This window comes from Trachemys scripta, chromosome 16 (assembly GCF_013100865.1).
Source record: "Trachemys scripta elegans isolate TJP31775 chromosome 16, CAS_Tse_1.0, whole genome shotgun sequence".
NCBI lineage: Eukaryota > Metazoa > Chordata > Testudines > Emydidae > Trachemys > Trachemys scripta.
In genome coordinates this window covers 9,897,953-9,913,162 of record NC_048313.1, presented here as the reverse complement: position 1 = coordinate 9,913,162, position 15,210 = coordinate 9,897,953, and the positions used below count along the sequence as shown (strand labels likewise).

The 15,210-nt window shown below is 64.5% G+C and overlaps 1 protein-coding gene across 1 annotated transcript; it reads left to right on the top strand.

Moving 5' to 3' along the window:
• The first annotated feature begins 880 nt into the window (after positions 1-880).
• Positions 881-12,273, top strand: ATP8B2 (ATPase phospholipid transporting 8B2). The gene is made up of 16 exons (XM_034792643.1): positions 881-1,312; positions 1,750-1,793; positions 2,015-2,180; positions 2,304-2,492; positions 4,495-4,610; positions 4,849-5,013; positions 5,109-5,220; positions 5,545-5,650; positions 5,774-5,930; positions 6,229-6,412; positions 6,600-6,823; positions 7,532-7,615; positions 8,067-8,312; positions 8,632-8,770; positions 9,199-9,329; positions 10,041-12,273. The coding sequence occupies exons 1-16, from the start codon at positions 988-990 to the stop codon at positions 10,323-10,325; spliced, it is 2,673 nt and encodes an 890-aa protein (XP_034648534.1). The 5' UTR covers positions 881-987; the 3' UTR covers positions 10,326-12,273.
• Positions 12,274-15,210: the final 2,937 nt, after the last annotated feature.

Below are 15,210 nucleotides of genomic sequence, written 5' to 3'. Positions count from 1 at the left end.
GTGGGGGGTGCTGGGGAAGGACAGTGCTGGGCTGTGTGTGAGGGGGTATCTGGCTGTGGGGAGGGGGTACCGGGCTGGGGGTGCTGGGGAGGGGGTACCGGGCTGTGTGGGGGTACTGGGGAAGGACGGTGCTGCTGCTCTCTGGTGGAGGAACAAGTCGGCGTCTCCGGGGCACAGAGCCGCCCGTCCCATCCTGCTGGTCCCTCCGGGCCTGGCTCCGTGCGGCTCTGTCTGACCCAGCTGCCGGTGCCCATCTCGCCCTGCCCCTGCCACCCCTTCTCTCTCTCTTTTAATTTCTCTCTCTTTTCGTTCCCCAGCATGGTTCTGTCCCCTTAGCCCCGAGGTAAGAACCGGTCACGCCCGCCCCGCCCCCGAGCCTAGCCCCTCCATTTCCTGCTGGGGGAGCCAGGGGGACTTGCCGGGGGGATGGGGGCACCCCTAGTCCATGGCTCTAGCACCGGGCCTGGCGCAGGATTCCTGGGGGGTCAAGTGCTGCTGCACCTCACTCCCACTCGAACCCCCCCTTCCTCTGAGCCTCTCGGCTTGCGGCGCTTCTGCTGGCCGGCCAGAGACCACGGCCAAGGGGCTGCGCTCGCCTGTGTTGGTCAGTATGAGCGTGGGGGGCCCGGAAACCAATGTAGGAGGCGGTAGTGTGGTCCAGAAAGTGGGCACTGGGCTGGGGAGCTCTCTCCTCCTGGGGTCTCTCCCCAGCTCTGGGAGGGGAGTGGGGTCTAGTGATTAGAGTGGGGCCGGGAGCCAGGACTCCTGGGTTCTATCCCTCCAGAGGGCAGTGGGGCCTGGTGGGTTAGAGCAGTGCAGACCGGGAGCCAGGACTCCTGGGTTCTCTCCCCGGCTCTGGGAAGGGAGTGGGGGCTAGTGGGTTAGAGTGTGGGGGCTGGGAGCCAGGACTCCTGGGTTCTCTCCCCGGCTCTGCCCCAGCTCCGGGTGATGTAGGGTAAGTGCCGACCCTGTGAAATGGCTTAGCTGATGGACGCGCCGGGGGTGCTGTGGGGTTCACGGCTGGTAGCAGCGAGTTGCTCCCCCGGGGGGTGCTGCCCGCCCAGCCGTGCCGAGCCTTGTGTCCCCTCCCTCCCCGTGTGCAGCGTGGAAGTGATCCGCCTCGGCCACAGCTACTTCATCAACTGGGACAAGAAGATGTACTGTGCGCAGCGCCAGACGCCGGCCGAGGCCCGCACCACCACGCTCAACGAGGAGCTGGGCCAGGTGGAGTACATCTTCTCCGACAAGACCGGCACCCTCACCCAGAACATCATGGTCTTCAGCAAGTGCTCCATCAACGGGCGCAGCTACGGTGAGCCGGGCCGGGGGGCTGGGCAGTGGGAGGGGGAGAGGATGTCTTCCCCCGGCCCTGGTGGGGGCGCTCCCCATTGCCAGGTCAGGCCCCTCTGCTCCCTGGGGCACTTACTGTGGGGTGCACCCCAGCTCCCTGCGAGGGCCATCCTAGCTTCGACGTGCAGATGCCAGGCAGCAGCTCTGGGGGGACCAGCCGCTCTGGCTGCTGCACCCCGGGGGGCTGCTGCCAAAGGAGCTCTCCCCCCTCTCCCCCATGTCCATCCGTTCTCAGTCTGTGGGGGGTGGGACGGGGGCAGCTGTTCGTTCCATTGGGCGGCTCTGTCCTGGGGAGAGCGCGGCTCCTGTGGGGTGGGGTTCCCAGCATGCCCCCCCACCCCCCGCTGTGCTGTGCTGGCTGGTGTCTCCATGTTAACCCTTTGCCCTCTGCATTTGCAGGTGACGTGCTGGACGTGCTCGGGCACAAGGCGGAGCTGGGGGAGGTACGAGCTACCCCATCCCGGGGGGGAGGTGACGGAGATGGAGTGGGGAGTCCCAGGGAGATGGGCTCCATAGGGGGCTTGGGGTGCAGGGGGTGGTCTCTGCATTTCAAGGGGGAGCCCTGCCCTCCAGGCCTCTCCATGTTGGGCGGAGGGCAGGCTCTGGGGTGCCCCTGGCCATGGCAGGGGCCGGACGGGGGGGGTAACTCTCTCCCCCTCCCTAGAGGACAGAGCCGGTCGACTTCTCCTTCAACCCGCTGGCCGACCCACGGTTCCGGTTCTGGGACGCCAGCCTGCTGCAGGCCGTGCAGCTCGGCAACTCCCACGTGCACGAGTTCTTCCGCCTGCTCTCGCTCTGCCACACCGTCATGTCCGAGGAGAGGAAGGAAGGTGGGTGGCCTCCCGGGGGGCTCGGGCTGTCCCCTGGGGGTGCAGGGGAGCTCGGCCCGTCTCCCATGGGGGGCGTTGGTGGTGGAGGCCCAGCGCTGACACCCCCCCCGCCGTGCCCCCCAGGGGAGCTGTACTACAAGGCGCAGTCCCCGGACGAGGGGGCGCTGGTCACGGCCGCCAGGAACTTCAGCTTCGTCTTCCGCTCACGCACGCCCAAGACCATCACAGTGCAGGAGCTGGGCCGGGCCGTCACCTACCAGCTACTCGCCATCCTGGACTTCAACAACGTCCGCAAGCGCATGTCCGTCATCGGTGAGCTGGGCTGGGCGGCTGGGCACAGAGGGGGTGGGGAATGGGGCAGGCTTGGGGGGGATCCTGTGACCAGTGGGGCAGAGGGCGGCGGGGCAGGGTCCTGTGGGGACTGGCAGTGTCTGCCTGGGGGCACAGGGGGCTCGGCTGCAGGGACTGGGAGCCAGGGGTTGTGGAGAGGCTCCTGCTGCCCCGTGGGTTGGGGGTCCAGCCGCCGAGCGTGCCGGGTCCCATGCAGTGAGCAGGGTGGGGCTGGAGAACACGGGGGGCTCTGCCCCCCCAAGAGACGCTCCCCTCTCCCCTCCCTCAGCTCCGAGGGCCTGACCCTGACAGGGAGAGCACATTGACCTGGCTGGGCCCAGGCAGTGCTGGGCTCGGGGGTCTCTGGCTGCTCTGGTCCCTGCATGTTAGAAAAGTTAGATGCCTGCAAGTCACCCGGGCCTGATGAAATGCATCCTAGAATACTCAAGGAGCTAATAGGGGAGGTATCTGAGCCTCTGGCTATTATCTTTGGAAAGTCATGGGAGACGGGAGAGATTCCAGAAGACTGGAAAAGGGCAAATATAGTGCCCATCTATAAAAAGGGAAATAAAAACAACCCAGGTAACTACAGACCAGTTAGTTTAACTTCTGTGCCAGGGAAGATAATGGAGCAAGTAATTAAGGAAATCATCTGCAAACACTTGGAAGGTGGTAAGGTGATAGGGAACAGCCAGCATGGATTTGTGAAGAACAAATCATGTCAACCAATCTGATAGCTTTCTTTGATAGGATAACGAGCCTTGTGGATAAGGGTGAAGCGGTGGATGTGGTATACCTAGACTTTAGTAAGGCATTTGATACGGTCTCGCATGATATTCTTATCGATAAACTAGGCAAATACAAATTAGATGGGGCTACTATCAGGTGGGTGCATAACTGGCTGGATAACCGTACTCAGAGAGTTGTTATTAATGGTTCCCAATCCTGCTGGAAAGGCGTAACGAGTGGGGTTCCGCAGGGGTCTGTTTTGGGACCGGCTCTGTTCAATATCTTCATCAACGACTTAGATATTGGCATAGAAAGTACGCTTATTAAGTTTGCGGATGATACCAAACTGGGAGGGATTGCAACTACTTTGGAGGACAGGGTCATAATTCAAAATGATCTGGACAAATTGGAGAAATGGGCTGAGGTAAACAGGATGAAGTTTAACAAAGACAAATGCAAAGTGCTCCACTTAGGAAGGAAAAATCAATTTCACACATACAAAATGGGAAAAGACTGTCTAGGAAGGAGTACGGCAGAAAGGGATCTAGGGGTTATAGTGGACCACAAGCTAAATATGAGTCAACAGTGTGATGCTGTTGCAAAAAAAGCAAACATGATTCTGGGATGTATTAACAGGTGTGTTGTGAGCAAGACACGAGAAGTCATTCTTCCGCTCTACTCTGCTCTGGTTAGGCCTCAGCTGGAGTATTGTGTCCAGTTCTGGGCGCCGCATTTTAAAAAAGATGTGGAGAAATTGGAAAGGGTCCAAAGAAGAGCAACAAGAATGATTAAAGGTCTTGAGAACATGACCTATGAAGGAAGGCTGAAAGAACTGGGTTTGTTTAGTTTGGAAAAGAGAAGACTGAGAGGGGACATGATAGCAGTTTTCAGGTATCTAAAAGGGTGTCATAAGGAGGAGGGAGAGAACTTGTTCACCTTAGCCTCTAAGGATAGAACCAGAAACAATGGGTTTAAACTGCAGCAAGGGAGGTCTAGGTTGGACATTAGGAAAAAGTTCCTAACTGTCAGGGTGGTTAAACACTGGAACAAATTGCCTAGGGAGGTTGTGGAATCTCCGTCTCTGGAGATATTTAAGAGTAGGTTAGATAAATGTCTATCAGGGATGGTCTAGACAGTATTTGGTCCTGCCATGCGGGCAGGGGACTGGACTCGATGACCTCTCGAGGTCCCTTCCAGTCCTAGAATCTATGAATCTATGAATCTATGTCCCAGCAGTTCCTTCCTTCCCCTCCAGTGCGCAGCCCCGAGGGCCGGATCCGCCTGTACTGCAAAGGGGCCGACACCATCCTCCTGGAGCGGCTGCACCCGGCCCACCACGAGCTGCTGAGTGTAACCACCGACCATCTGAATGTGAGTGGGGGTCCCGGGCGCTGGCCGCAGCGCGCCCTCGGGGGGCCGGGGGCCCTGATCCTTTGGGGGCTGGGTGGATCACCGGGCAGCCTCAAATCAACCCGGGGTCCTGGGTGCTGCTGTGGGGCGCGTCCCTGCCAGACTCTGCCCCCCGCAGGGCTGGCTGGGGGGCCCCCATCCTCACCGCGCTGGGACTGGCCTGGGCCCCCGTCTGGCTGACGCACCCGCTGTCCCGCAGGAGTACGCCGGCGAGGGGCTGCGGACGCTGGTGCTGGCCTACAAGGACCTGGAGGACGGGTACTACGAGGAGTGGGCCGAGCAGCTGCTGCGAGCGAGCACGCCCTCCGAGGGCCGTGAGGACCGGCTGGCCCGGCTCTACGAGGAGGTGGAGCGGGACATGACGGTAGGTGGGCTGGGAGCGCCGCCCGAGGGGCAGGCCGGACCCATGGCGCGAGGCGGTGCCCCAGAATCACTGTTGTGTCTCCTCTCTCTGCCCAGCTGCTGGGGGCCACCGCCATTGAGGACAAACTGCAGCAGGGCGTCCCCGAAACCATTGCCATCCTAACGCTGGCCAACATCAAGATCTGGGTGCTGACCGGGGACAAGCAAGGTGAGGCTGGCTCTGCGCCGGGGGCTGGGTGGAGGGGAGCCGTTCTGGGCTGGCATTGCCGGTGTCTCTGCTGCCAGAGCACCCAGCCCCTCTGGCCTGGGGGACAGGACCACCCATAGGCATCTGATGACCAGCGGTGCCGGGAATCCAAGCCCGGGTGCCCCCAGGGTCACGGGGGGAGGGGTGATCAAGTCTGGGGTGCGGCAGAGGGGGAGTGGGCTGGGGGAGTTGATCCCCTCTGGTTTGTGGGGGGCTCCCCAGGGGGCCTGAGGGGCAGCACTCGGGCACAAGCTCCCCAGCTCAGCCCACGTCTCCCCTCCCCAGAGACGGCCGTGAACATCGGCTACTCCTGCAAGATGCTGACGGACGACATGACGGAGGTGTTCATTGTGACCGGCCACACGGTGCTGGAGGTGCGGGAGGAGCTCAGGTGAGGGCTGGGTGGGGGCTCGGGGGGGCCTGGGACAGGGGGTGCTGGGGGGAGCAGGGAAGACGCCCCATCCCGGTCCCTGCGCTGCTGACGAGCCCGGCTGAGCCGTCTCCTCTCCCCCAGGAAAGCCCGGGAGAAGATGATGGACTCGTCGCGTTCCATGGGCAACGGCTTCTCCTGCCAGGAGAAACTCGCCTCTTCCTCGTCGGCGTCCCGGCTCACCTCCGTGCTGGAGGCCATCGCGGGCGAGTACGCCCTGGTCATCAACGGGCACAGCCTGGTAAGGGGCGTGGCAGTGCCGGGTAGGGAGGGGAGCAGTGTTACCGAGGGCAAACTCCCCTCTCCCCTTTTGGTGCCCCCTCAGTCCTGACCCACAGCCCCGGCTCCCCCTACCCTACCCCCAACTCTGCCGGTGCCCCCCTCCCAACCGGTAACCCCTGCCATTGCTCCCTTGCTGTCCCTGATTGCCCCCAACGCTGGGTGTCCCTGCTGGGCTCAGGTGAGTCCCCTCCCCTGTGAGCGGAGCGGGTCTCTGGGGCACTTCCCTGCCGCTCACCCGTCCGCGCCCCTCCCCACAGGCCCACGCGCTGGAGGCCGACATGGAGCTGGAGTTCCTGGAGACGGCCTGCGCTTGCAAGGCCGTGATCTGCTGCCGCGTCACCCCGCTGCAGAAGGCCCAGGTGGTGGAGCTGGTGAAGAAGTACAAGAAGGCCGTGACGCTGGCCATCGGGGATGGCGCCAACGACGTCAGCATGATCAAGAGTGAGCGCGGGGGGCTCCGCCTGCGGGGCCGGGGCTGGGCTGGGTGGGGAAGGGTGGGGAGGGGCTCTGCCTGTGGGGCCGGGGCTAGGGGGAGGGGAGGGCAGGGCAGCAGCATTCTCCCACTGCAGGGCGTTGTGTGGGGCTGCTCTGAGTTCCCTGCTGACCCACACGTCTCTTCCCCCCACAGCTGCCCACATCGGCGTGGGCATCAGCGGGCAGGAGGGCATCCAGGCCGTGCTGGCTTCCGACTATTCCTTCTCCCAGTTCAAGTTCCTGCAGCGCCTCCTGCTGGTGCACGGCCGCTGGTCCTACCTGCGCATGTGCAAATTCCTCTGCTACTTCTTCTACAAGAACTTCGCCTTCACCATGGTCCACTTCTGGTTCGGCTTCTTCTGTGGCTTCTCAGCCCAGGTGTGGTGCCAGGCTGCTGGGTCCTGGGCAGGGGTACCCGAGGCTGTGGGGCCGATCAGGGCCCCGCTATGCCGGGTGCTGCGTGGCCACGGGGAGGGACAGGCCCTGCCCTGCAGGGTGATGGGGGAGGGGGCTGTGCTGGGGCCTCGAGTGCCCAGCCTGTCGTGGGTCAGCAGCTGGCACTGAACCCGGGCGAAAGCTCCAGCCGCTGCAACGCGACTGGGGCCCAGAGTGTAGCGCTGGGGTCCCGGGGGCAGCCCAGCGCCAGCCTGCGATGGCTAAATCCTCCCTGCCTTGCTGGAAGAGGTTGGAGGATGCCCAGGCATGGCAGGCTGGTGCTTTTGGACTGGCAGGCCCCAGGTGAGCTCCCTTCTGGCCACCCTGCCCGGGGCTGGTTCATTGGGGGGGGCAGAGAGAACCCGGCTGGTCGTTGGGTCTTTCGGCACTTGGGGATGGCCAGGGGGAGCACAGAGCCGGGGGAAAGCATGTCTGGCTGGGGGGAGCACAGAGCTGGGGGGTGTCTGTGTGGGGGGAGCTCAGAGCCGGGGGTTGTCTGACTGGGGGGAGCACAGAGCTGGGAGGTGTCTGACTGGGGGGAGCGCATGTGTCTCCAAGGCAGGAAAGAGAGTTGCTCGCCCGTTCCCGCGTGCAGTGGGGCAGGGGTGTTTTCCCCGCCCCCCCGGCCTGACCCCCCCTCTCTCTCGGCAGACGGTGTATGACCAGTACTTCATCACCCTGTACAACATCGTCTACACCTCGCTGCCCGTGCTCGCCATGGGGGTGTTCGACCAGGTATGTCTCCCCTGATCAGGGGGGCTGGGGCAGGGTGGAGATCTGCTCCTGCTGGGGTGAGGCGGGGGGTGGCTGGCTGGGGGGGCCCAGCCTGTCTCCTGTTCTCATGGAGTCTCGTGGCCTGCGATGGTAGCAGGGAGCCCCCACCCTGCAGAGGGGCCGCGGGTGGGGACACAGGGAATTCTGGGGGTGCCGCTTGGAAGGGCCGCAGCAGCCCGAGGCGGGCTCTGGGCTCCCCCATCTCTGGGACCCTGGGCACTGTGGGCCCTAACCCAGCCGGGTGGGGTCAGGGCGAGTTTCCCTCCCCCCATGGGACCCGTCTGCCCTGCTGGGACCCCTCCTCAGGGGCAAGAGGTGGGCTCGGTCCAGGGCCTGTCCAGCCCTCAGTCTCCCTGCAGAGGGCTGCTCCTGGGCGGGGGGTCCCCAGGCTCACCCCTGCCATGCCCCCCAGGACGTGACGGAGCAGCGCAGCATGGAGTACCCCAAGCTCTACGAGCCGGGCCAGCTCAACCTACTCTTCAACAAGCGGGAGTTCTTCATCTGCATCGCCCAGGGCATCTACACCTCCGTCCTCATGTTCTTCATCCCTTACGGCGTCTTCGCCGACGCCACCCGCGACGACGGTGCCCAGCTGGCCGACTACCAGTCCTTCGCTGTCACCGTGGCAACCTCCCTGGTGATCGTGGTCAGCGTGCAGGTGGGCTGCCCCCGTCTAGCCCCGGCTCGTGCGGTGCCGGCATTCGGCTCGGCCTCCGTGGCCTCTCGGGTCTCTTCCAGCCCGTGTCTCTCGTTAGCCCGGGAAGCGGAGGAGCCTGGATCTAAGCTGTTGAACAGCTGCTGTGCCCCACCCCAGAGGTGGCTGCATCTCGGTGTTGGGCGGAGTGCGCGGTGAAGGGCGGTGGGCCTGTGTGACACTGGGGGACCGAGGGCACTGCCCCGGGGCTGCCCATCGGCTCTCCCTGCCTGGCTCGGCAGCCGATCTGCGCTGCCCCCTGAGCTCTCCCCTCTTTCCCCAGATTGGGCTGGACACGGGGTTCTGGACGGCCATCAACCACTTCTTCATCTGGGGCAGCCTGGCTGTGTACTTCGCCATCCTCTTCGCCATGCACAGCGACGGCCTCTTCCAGATGTTCCCCAACCAGTTCCGCTTCGTGGGTGAGTCCAAGCAGCTGCATTCGCCCGGGGGGCTGGGGGCCGCAGGCAGAGGGCAGGCGGGACCGAGGTGTCCCCGAGGTCCCCACGACGCCAGGGGCCGACTGCATGAGACGTACCCCGGTGACCACGCCGCACGCTGCAGAGGAAGGGGACCCCCCCCAAGGTGCCTGCCAATCTGACCTGGGGGGAAATTCACTCCTGACCCCACTGGGGGGCTCCCCAAGGCAGGCGAGGGCAGTGGTTGCTGGGGTGCCCCTTCCCCCCCGATCAGTGCCCTCTGAGCTCTGCTGCTCCCCCAGCACTGGGGCCGAGGGAGACCCCGGTGACGGCCTCATATCTCTGCTGACTCCAGCCGCGGGAGGAGGGGAAATGGGGCAGGCCGCTCCCCCCTGCCTGGCTCTCAGGTCTCTCCCCCTCCTGATGCCCAGGTAATGCCCAGAACACGCTGGCCCAGCCCACGGTCTGGCTCACCATCACCCTCACCACCGTGGTCTGCATCATGCCAGTCGTGGCCTTCCGCTTCCTCAAGCTAGACCTGAAGCCCGAGCTGTCGGACACGGTGAGCACGTGCGGCTGAGCCGGGACCCTCGCGCGTCCCCCATTGCGGAGCCGGCCCCTCCCCAGAGATCGGACGTCCCTCGCCCCCAGCGCGAAGCGGGCCCCCTCCCCAGAGATCGGACATCCCTCGCCCCCAGCGCGGAGCGGGCCCCCTCCCCAGAGATCGGACGTCCCTTGCTCCCAGCGTGGAGCGGGTTCCCTCCCCAGAGATCGGCCGTCCCTCGCCCCCATTGCAGAACGGGCCCCTCCCCAGAGATCGGCCGTCCCTCGCCCCAGCGTGGAGCGGGCCCCCTCCCCAGAGATCGGACGTCCCTCGCCCCCAGCGCCCCATGCTTGGCTGAGGGCAGGTGGGCTGCCCTGCAGTGCTCCCTCTGACCAGCGCCGGGAAAGGCCTCACCATGGAGCATGGGGGCCGGATCCATCTCCACTCGGCCAGGGTTGGGGGGGAGTTGTCTGCCCCGAGTGATCTCATGGTGGGGCAGGGGCCAGCTCCACCTGCCCCCCCAGGCTACTGCCCCCTCGCTGGAACGTCCCCAACGCTCCTGCCCCCTTCTCCGACCAGCGCCTTGTTCTGGAGCTGCCTGGGGAGGGGAGGACGGGGGGCATCTCGGGCAGGCTACCGGTCACCCTGGCTGGGCCTTTCCCCTGCAGTCTCACAGGAGGGCGGGTTGTGGGGTCTTCGGCCGGGCTCCTCACTCTGCCCCCCCCACAGGTGCGCTACACCCAGCTGGTGCGGAAGAAGCAGCGGGCGCAGCACCGCTGTATGCGGCGGGTGGGGCGTGCTGGCTCGCGGCGCTCCGGCTACGCCTTCTCCCACCAGGAGGGCTTCGGTGAGCTCATCATGTCGGGCAAGAACATGCGTCTCAGCTCCCTGGCGCTCTCCAGCTTCGCCGCCCGGTCCAGCTCCAGCTGGATCGAGACCCTGCGCAAGAAGAAGGGCGGAGACAGCACCGCCAGCAGCCCCAGCGGGGGGGCCGACAAGCCGCTCAAGGGGTGAGGCTGGGGGGCTCCGATTCTCACCCCCGCCAGGGGCTGGACGGCCCGGCAGTGCCCCCAGCTGTTCCCACGCGGACCCCGGCTGGCAAGGGGTAGGGGCGCCCGGGGAGGCGCTCCAGGTGCTGAGGTTTGGAGGCGTCGTCTGGACCACAGCCAACCGTGTAACCAAAAAACCCCCGTCCAGACGGCCCGGCGGCCCCGGCGCGGCGCCCTCGTCCGGAGCCCGGGCGCAGAGAGCGCCGGCAGCGTCTTGTATCGGGACATCCACCCGCCCGGAGTGTCCAGCTACCCTGCGTCACACGCGAATGTAACATGCTGGAGACACGGGGAGGGGAGGGCCTGGCAGCGTGTCCCCCGCCCCCTCCGCCGCCACAGGTGTCTTTTTTCTATCAACTGAGAAAAGCAGCAGCAAACGGAGCCCCCACGTTTACAAAGTGACTTCTCTGTCCCCGCCGGCACTGGCTGCTTCTCGGGGGGAGCCGGCTGAGCAGAGAGGGACACAGACGCTCTCCCCACGCAGGCAGCGTGAGTCCCAGGGCTGCGTGAGCGCCCCAGAGGGGGCATGGACCGGGGTGGGGGGACCCTGGGCTGGGAGAGGGATGCCCTGGCACGGAGGCATTATGGGCCCTGCCCTCTCTGGAGCAGGGCAGGTGCTGTCGCAAGGCTGGGCCCTCTCCTCTGCCCCAGCTGGTTTCTACACATGGTGAAACCGTACATGGCTGGGTGGAGACCCAACCCCCTGGGTGCTGCGCCCAGTCAGTGCCCGCCCCTGGGATGGAGGGCTGTGGCCCCTGGAGCCAGGGAGCAAACTGGGCCCTAGGGAGCTGTTACAGACCAGAGCAAAACCGTGGTGGGAAGGCCACGGAAACACCCAATGTCTGACCTGAGTTGGGCTCTGGGGGTTCCTGGTTGCAGGGGCAGCCCTGAGGGTCTCCCAGCTTGGGGGGGGGGGGCGCAGCCATGGGACCCTTGGCTGGCACTTCTCTCCCCCCCTTCCACCCCCAGCTGGTGGAGCTTGGCTCTGACCTCGTGCGACCTCTGCCCAGGTCCTGGGACCAGCCCAGCTGATGGATTCGAAAGGGGAACCACCCCCCCCACCCCAGTTCTTTGCTGCGTGCCAGAGGCTCAGGCGAGGGGCCGGGTCCTGGGGTCAGCGTTGTTGACGGGCTGATTGTGATTCATTCCCCGCACCAGGGAGCCTTTCACAATCGCCTGGTGTTCTGGGCCCTGTTTCCCTTCCCCTCTGTGCTGGGAATAGGCGGGGGTGGGGGGCGTGTCTCCTGAGCCACCTTCCTTGGGGCTCCCCAGCCATCCACCTCCCGCCCATGCTCCCCCAGCCTGCTGGCCGCCCCCTCATGCAGCACTGGCAGGTGCACGGCCCTTCTCTCGCACACGTATTCGTAGCTCACCTCTGCACGCTTCTTGTGATGCATTCCTCCTGTCCTTTGCACAGCCCCTCCCCACCGGTACCACCCCCTGGCACGCACACTGCCCATGCCCGGCTCACTGCTGTCAGTGCCCCCAGCTGCTGTGGGTCCCGAGAGCTAGGGGGGCCCCTCGGAGGTAGAGTTGCTTGAGGCTGCAGGATGTCGGAGACCCTGGGCTGTGGCCAGGCTGGGAAAGATCCCGGGGCCCCTAGGATGGGGATCAGCTCAGGGGCCGGCCCCAGTGAGGTGGGATCCAGCTGGAGGCAGAGGGCTGAAAAGGCCCCCTGGGGAGGGGGCCCAATGGGCCCAGGCCAGTCTTGTGCAGGGGATGCCTCCTGATCCACCCGCCTCCCTCCCCTTGATCTGTCTGTGCAGGGTGCCAAATCCGATGGGGGGGGGGATAAGGACCCAGTGTTCTCGCCCCCCATCCCATTCTGCCTTTGAAGGTGAGGGGCCTTGCAAGCCAGGGGCAGGTTCAGGTGGGGGGGAGGTGTCACAGGGCACCCCCAAGGGTTACAAGGCTGTTGGGGGTGACTACAGAGCTCTACCCACGTGCTTAGAAGGGGGAGGGGGGTCTGGGAACCAGGACTCCTGGGTTCTATTCCCGGCTGTGATGGGCTCTGTGCCTCGGTTTCCCTCCTCTCTGTGAAGTGCTAGAGTCCCTCGGGGGGCTGGGTTCTGGAAGGTCGAAGTATCCTCGGGCATTGCTGTTGTTGTGTTAAGCCCTTCTGGGAAGGGGCGAGGGCTGGAGCAGCCCCCGGAGTCTGACTTTTATACCAAAGAGGAACTGTCTGGTTGGGAGCTGGCTGGGCGCTCGTGTGCTAGAGTATCTATTTTTGGTTCTTGCTGGCTGTTCGGGGGGGGGAAGGGGGCGTTGGGCCGGGCCCGAGGAGCAGTCCGTATAATTTATTACACATTTCTATACTTGCAGAATTGTATCATTTTATGGGTATAAAGAGAGAAAAAAAATAGCCTTTTATAAAAACGTCTCTTTCTGAGATCGTCTCATGTAGCCTCTGTTTTCTGAGCGTGAAAGGGGAGGGGGCCAAGGCCCTGCCCGTGCCTGAGGGCTGCTGCTTGCCCCCGACTCCCCCAGCCCTGCCACCGGGCCACTCCTCACATCCCCGGCCCTGGGTGCTCTGCAGATACAGGACCAGGTCGTTTGTTGCGTCTCCGTGCAAGGCCGTCACCTGCACGCAGGCCGGGCTCTGCAGTGCGAGCGCCCCTCTGGCAGCTGGCAAGCTGAATTCTGTGGTATGTGGGAAATGCCAAATGTCGCTCGCACACGCAAACCGGGGCCCTGCGTGAGGGTCAGTTCACACCTTGTGGAGCTGCTGTTTTAGGCTCTCTGTAAACTCAGGCAGGCATCAGTTACATTGGTATTTTCAAGAGTGTCCTGGCATCTGCATGGCGTAGAAACGTCTTGTTTTTTGTGATGCTGGGGCGAGGGCTTGAGTCTGGGTGTGTGGCATCCAAGGGCCCTGTTTGTATCAGGAGCAAGGGGTGTGGAGCCTCCGTCTCCGCCCCCCGTTAGCCCAGCTCAGGTTTCTGTTCTCCGTAGACAGTCCTCTCTGTTCTGCAGCCAGGGCCTGAGGTGGAGAGCGTGACGCCCCCAGAGTCGGGGGGGGGGCTCAGCCTGGGGCATTTCCCCAGCAGCTCCCTTGTGGGGCAGGCTCTGGATTTTAACTCTGTGTTACTGGAGGAACCTGTGAGCTCAGCTCTAGCCCCCAAACGTCAGGTTTTGTTTAACAAGCAAAAGTTCCCCCAACCCTGAGCCCTTCACTGCCCAGGAGAATCCCCCGTCCGCCTGCTCTGAGCTGCCCCATTGGAGCCCCAGCTGGCCTTTCGGGTCAGCTTTGCGCCCCCTTCCCTAGAGACGCAGGCTAGCCCCCCCGGCAGCGCTTCACCTGCCTGGCGCTCTGAGGTCAGGATTTCATGCCCTTTATTTTAAATCCCAAATTCTTCCTGCTTTGTGGGTGGCAGAGAAACGGTGCTGCCTTGGGCAGGCGCAGGAGAAGGGGAGAGTATCTCCCCCCCCCCCCCCCCAGGGGCTGAGCCGGTCCCATGCAGGAGCAGGGCAAGTTCCCATGACCATTGTTTAGCCTGAACCGGCCCAAGGGACTGGGCCTAGCTTCTCTACGCCCCGGGGCCCAGTGCTCGGCTGCTGGACGGCCCCCACTGCATGGCTGCTTTATACCAGCTGAGGAGTCGGCCCATGAGCTCAAGGGACCCCCCCCCGTATTGGGGGGGGTATTTCCTCCCTCGGAAGCAGCGGGGCTGGCCAGGATGGGCAGGGCCAGGCACGGAGCTTGCCTGGTTCCTGCTCACGTGCTCAGGGTCTCACTGAAGGCCACGGGTGGCGGGGGGAGGAATTGCCACCCAGGTACGGCTGGCAGGGCCCTTGGGGGGTTTTGCCTTCCTCTGCAGCCTGGGGTGCAGGTCCCTGGCACGATGAGCGGGGTGTCTCATTTCCGGGGCCTCCCGCTCTCTGGCACACGCTAGTCTAGGCTCCTGGTGTACCTGGTCCCGGTTGGTGGGTGGGTTTAGTGTGGGGCTGGGGGCCTGGGACATACAGCCGTTGTGATGGACTCTTCTCTGCCTCTGTCCCTGGCCCCAGGCTGCTGGCGCGGGGCCCCCATTCCGCTCTCCCGCTGGAAATCAGGAGTGACCTGGGGCAGAGTCTTACCCCTGTGGGAGCAGGGCAGGGGCACTGCCCCAGTCAGGAGGGGGTTAACAGGCCACAGCTGGGGCAGGAGGGGGGCTCACCTTGAACCGGGGGCAGGCCAGGCCTCTGCCTGTGTTAATGTCCCCTGGTGCTGTCACTGATTAACGAGGCTGGTACACAAACAGCCGCCCCCTCCCAGCCCTGACCGTACCCACAGCAGGGGCATAAGTTGGGTCTCCCCAGTGCCAAGGGCTGCTCTGGCTCCAAGCAAGCACTGACCCATGCTCCCCCCCCCATTCAGAGATACCAGTGCTGGACTGGGGGGGCAGGGTACCAAGGCACAGACAGGGCAGAGCAGCCGGATCACCCCCCCCCCCCCCCCGTCACACACAGCTCCCCCCTTCTGGGGGCATCTGATCCAAACTCTTTCAAGCAGGCCCTAGGAGAGGGGGCTGCCTGTTACCCCACTTACCCCCCACCCCAGAGGCCCATAGAACCCAGGAGTCCTGGCTCCCTACCCTAACCACGGGACACCCCCCAGAGACCCGGGTAGAACCCAGGAGTCCTGGTTCCCAGCCCCCTCCCCTTGCCACCACGTCAGCCTGCACCTGGGAGGGGGGAGCGGAGCTCCTGGGGGTGGGAGTCGCGGGGGGGGGGGGGGCGTCTCCGCAGGTGCCCCCCACCCTCCCACGCGCTCCGCCCCCCCGTTGCTCAATCGGCCCTTTCACAATTGCAGCCCCCCCCCCCAGTTCCTCAAATGTTCTCTGCTGCCAGCCGCGCCCCCCGCCCGCCAC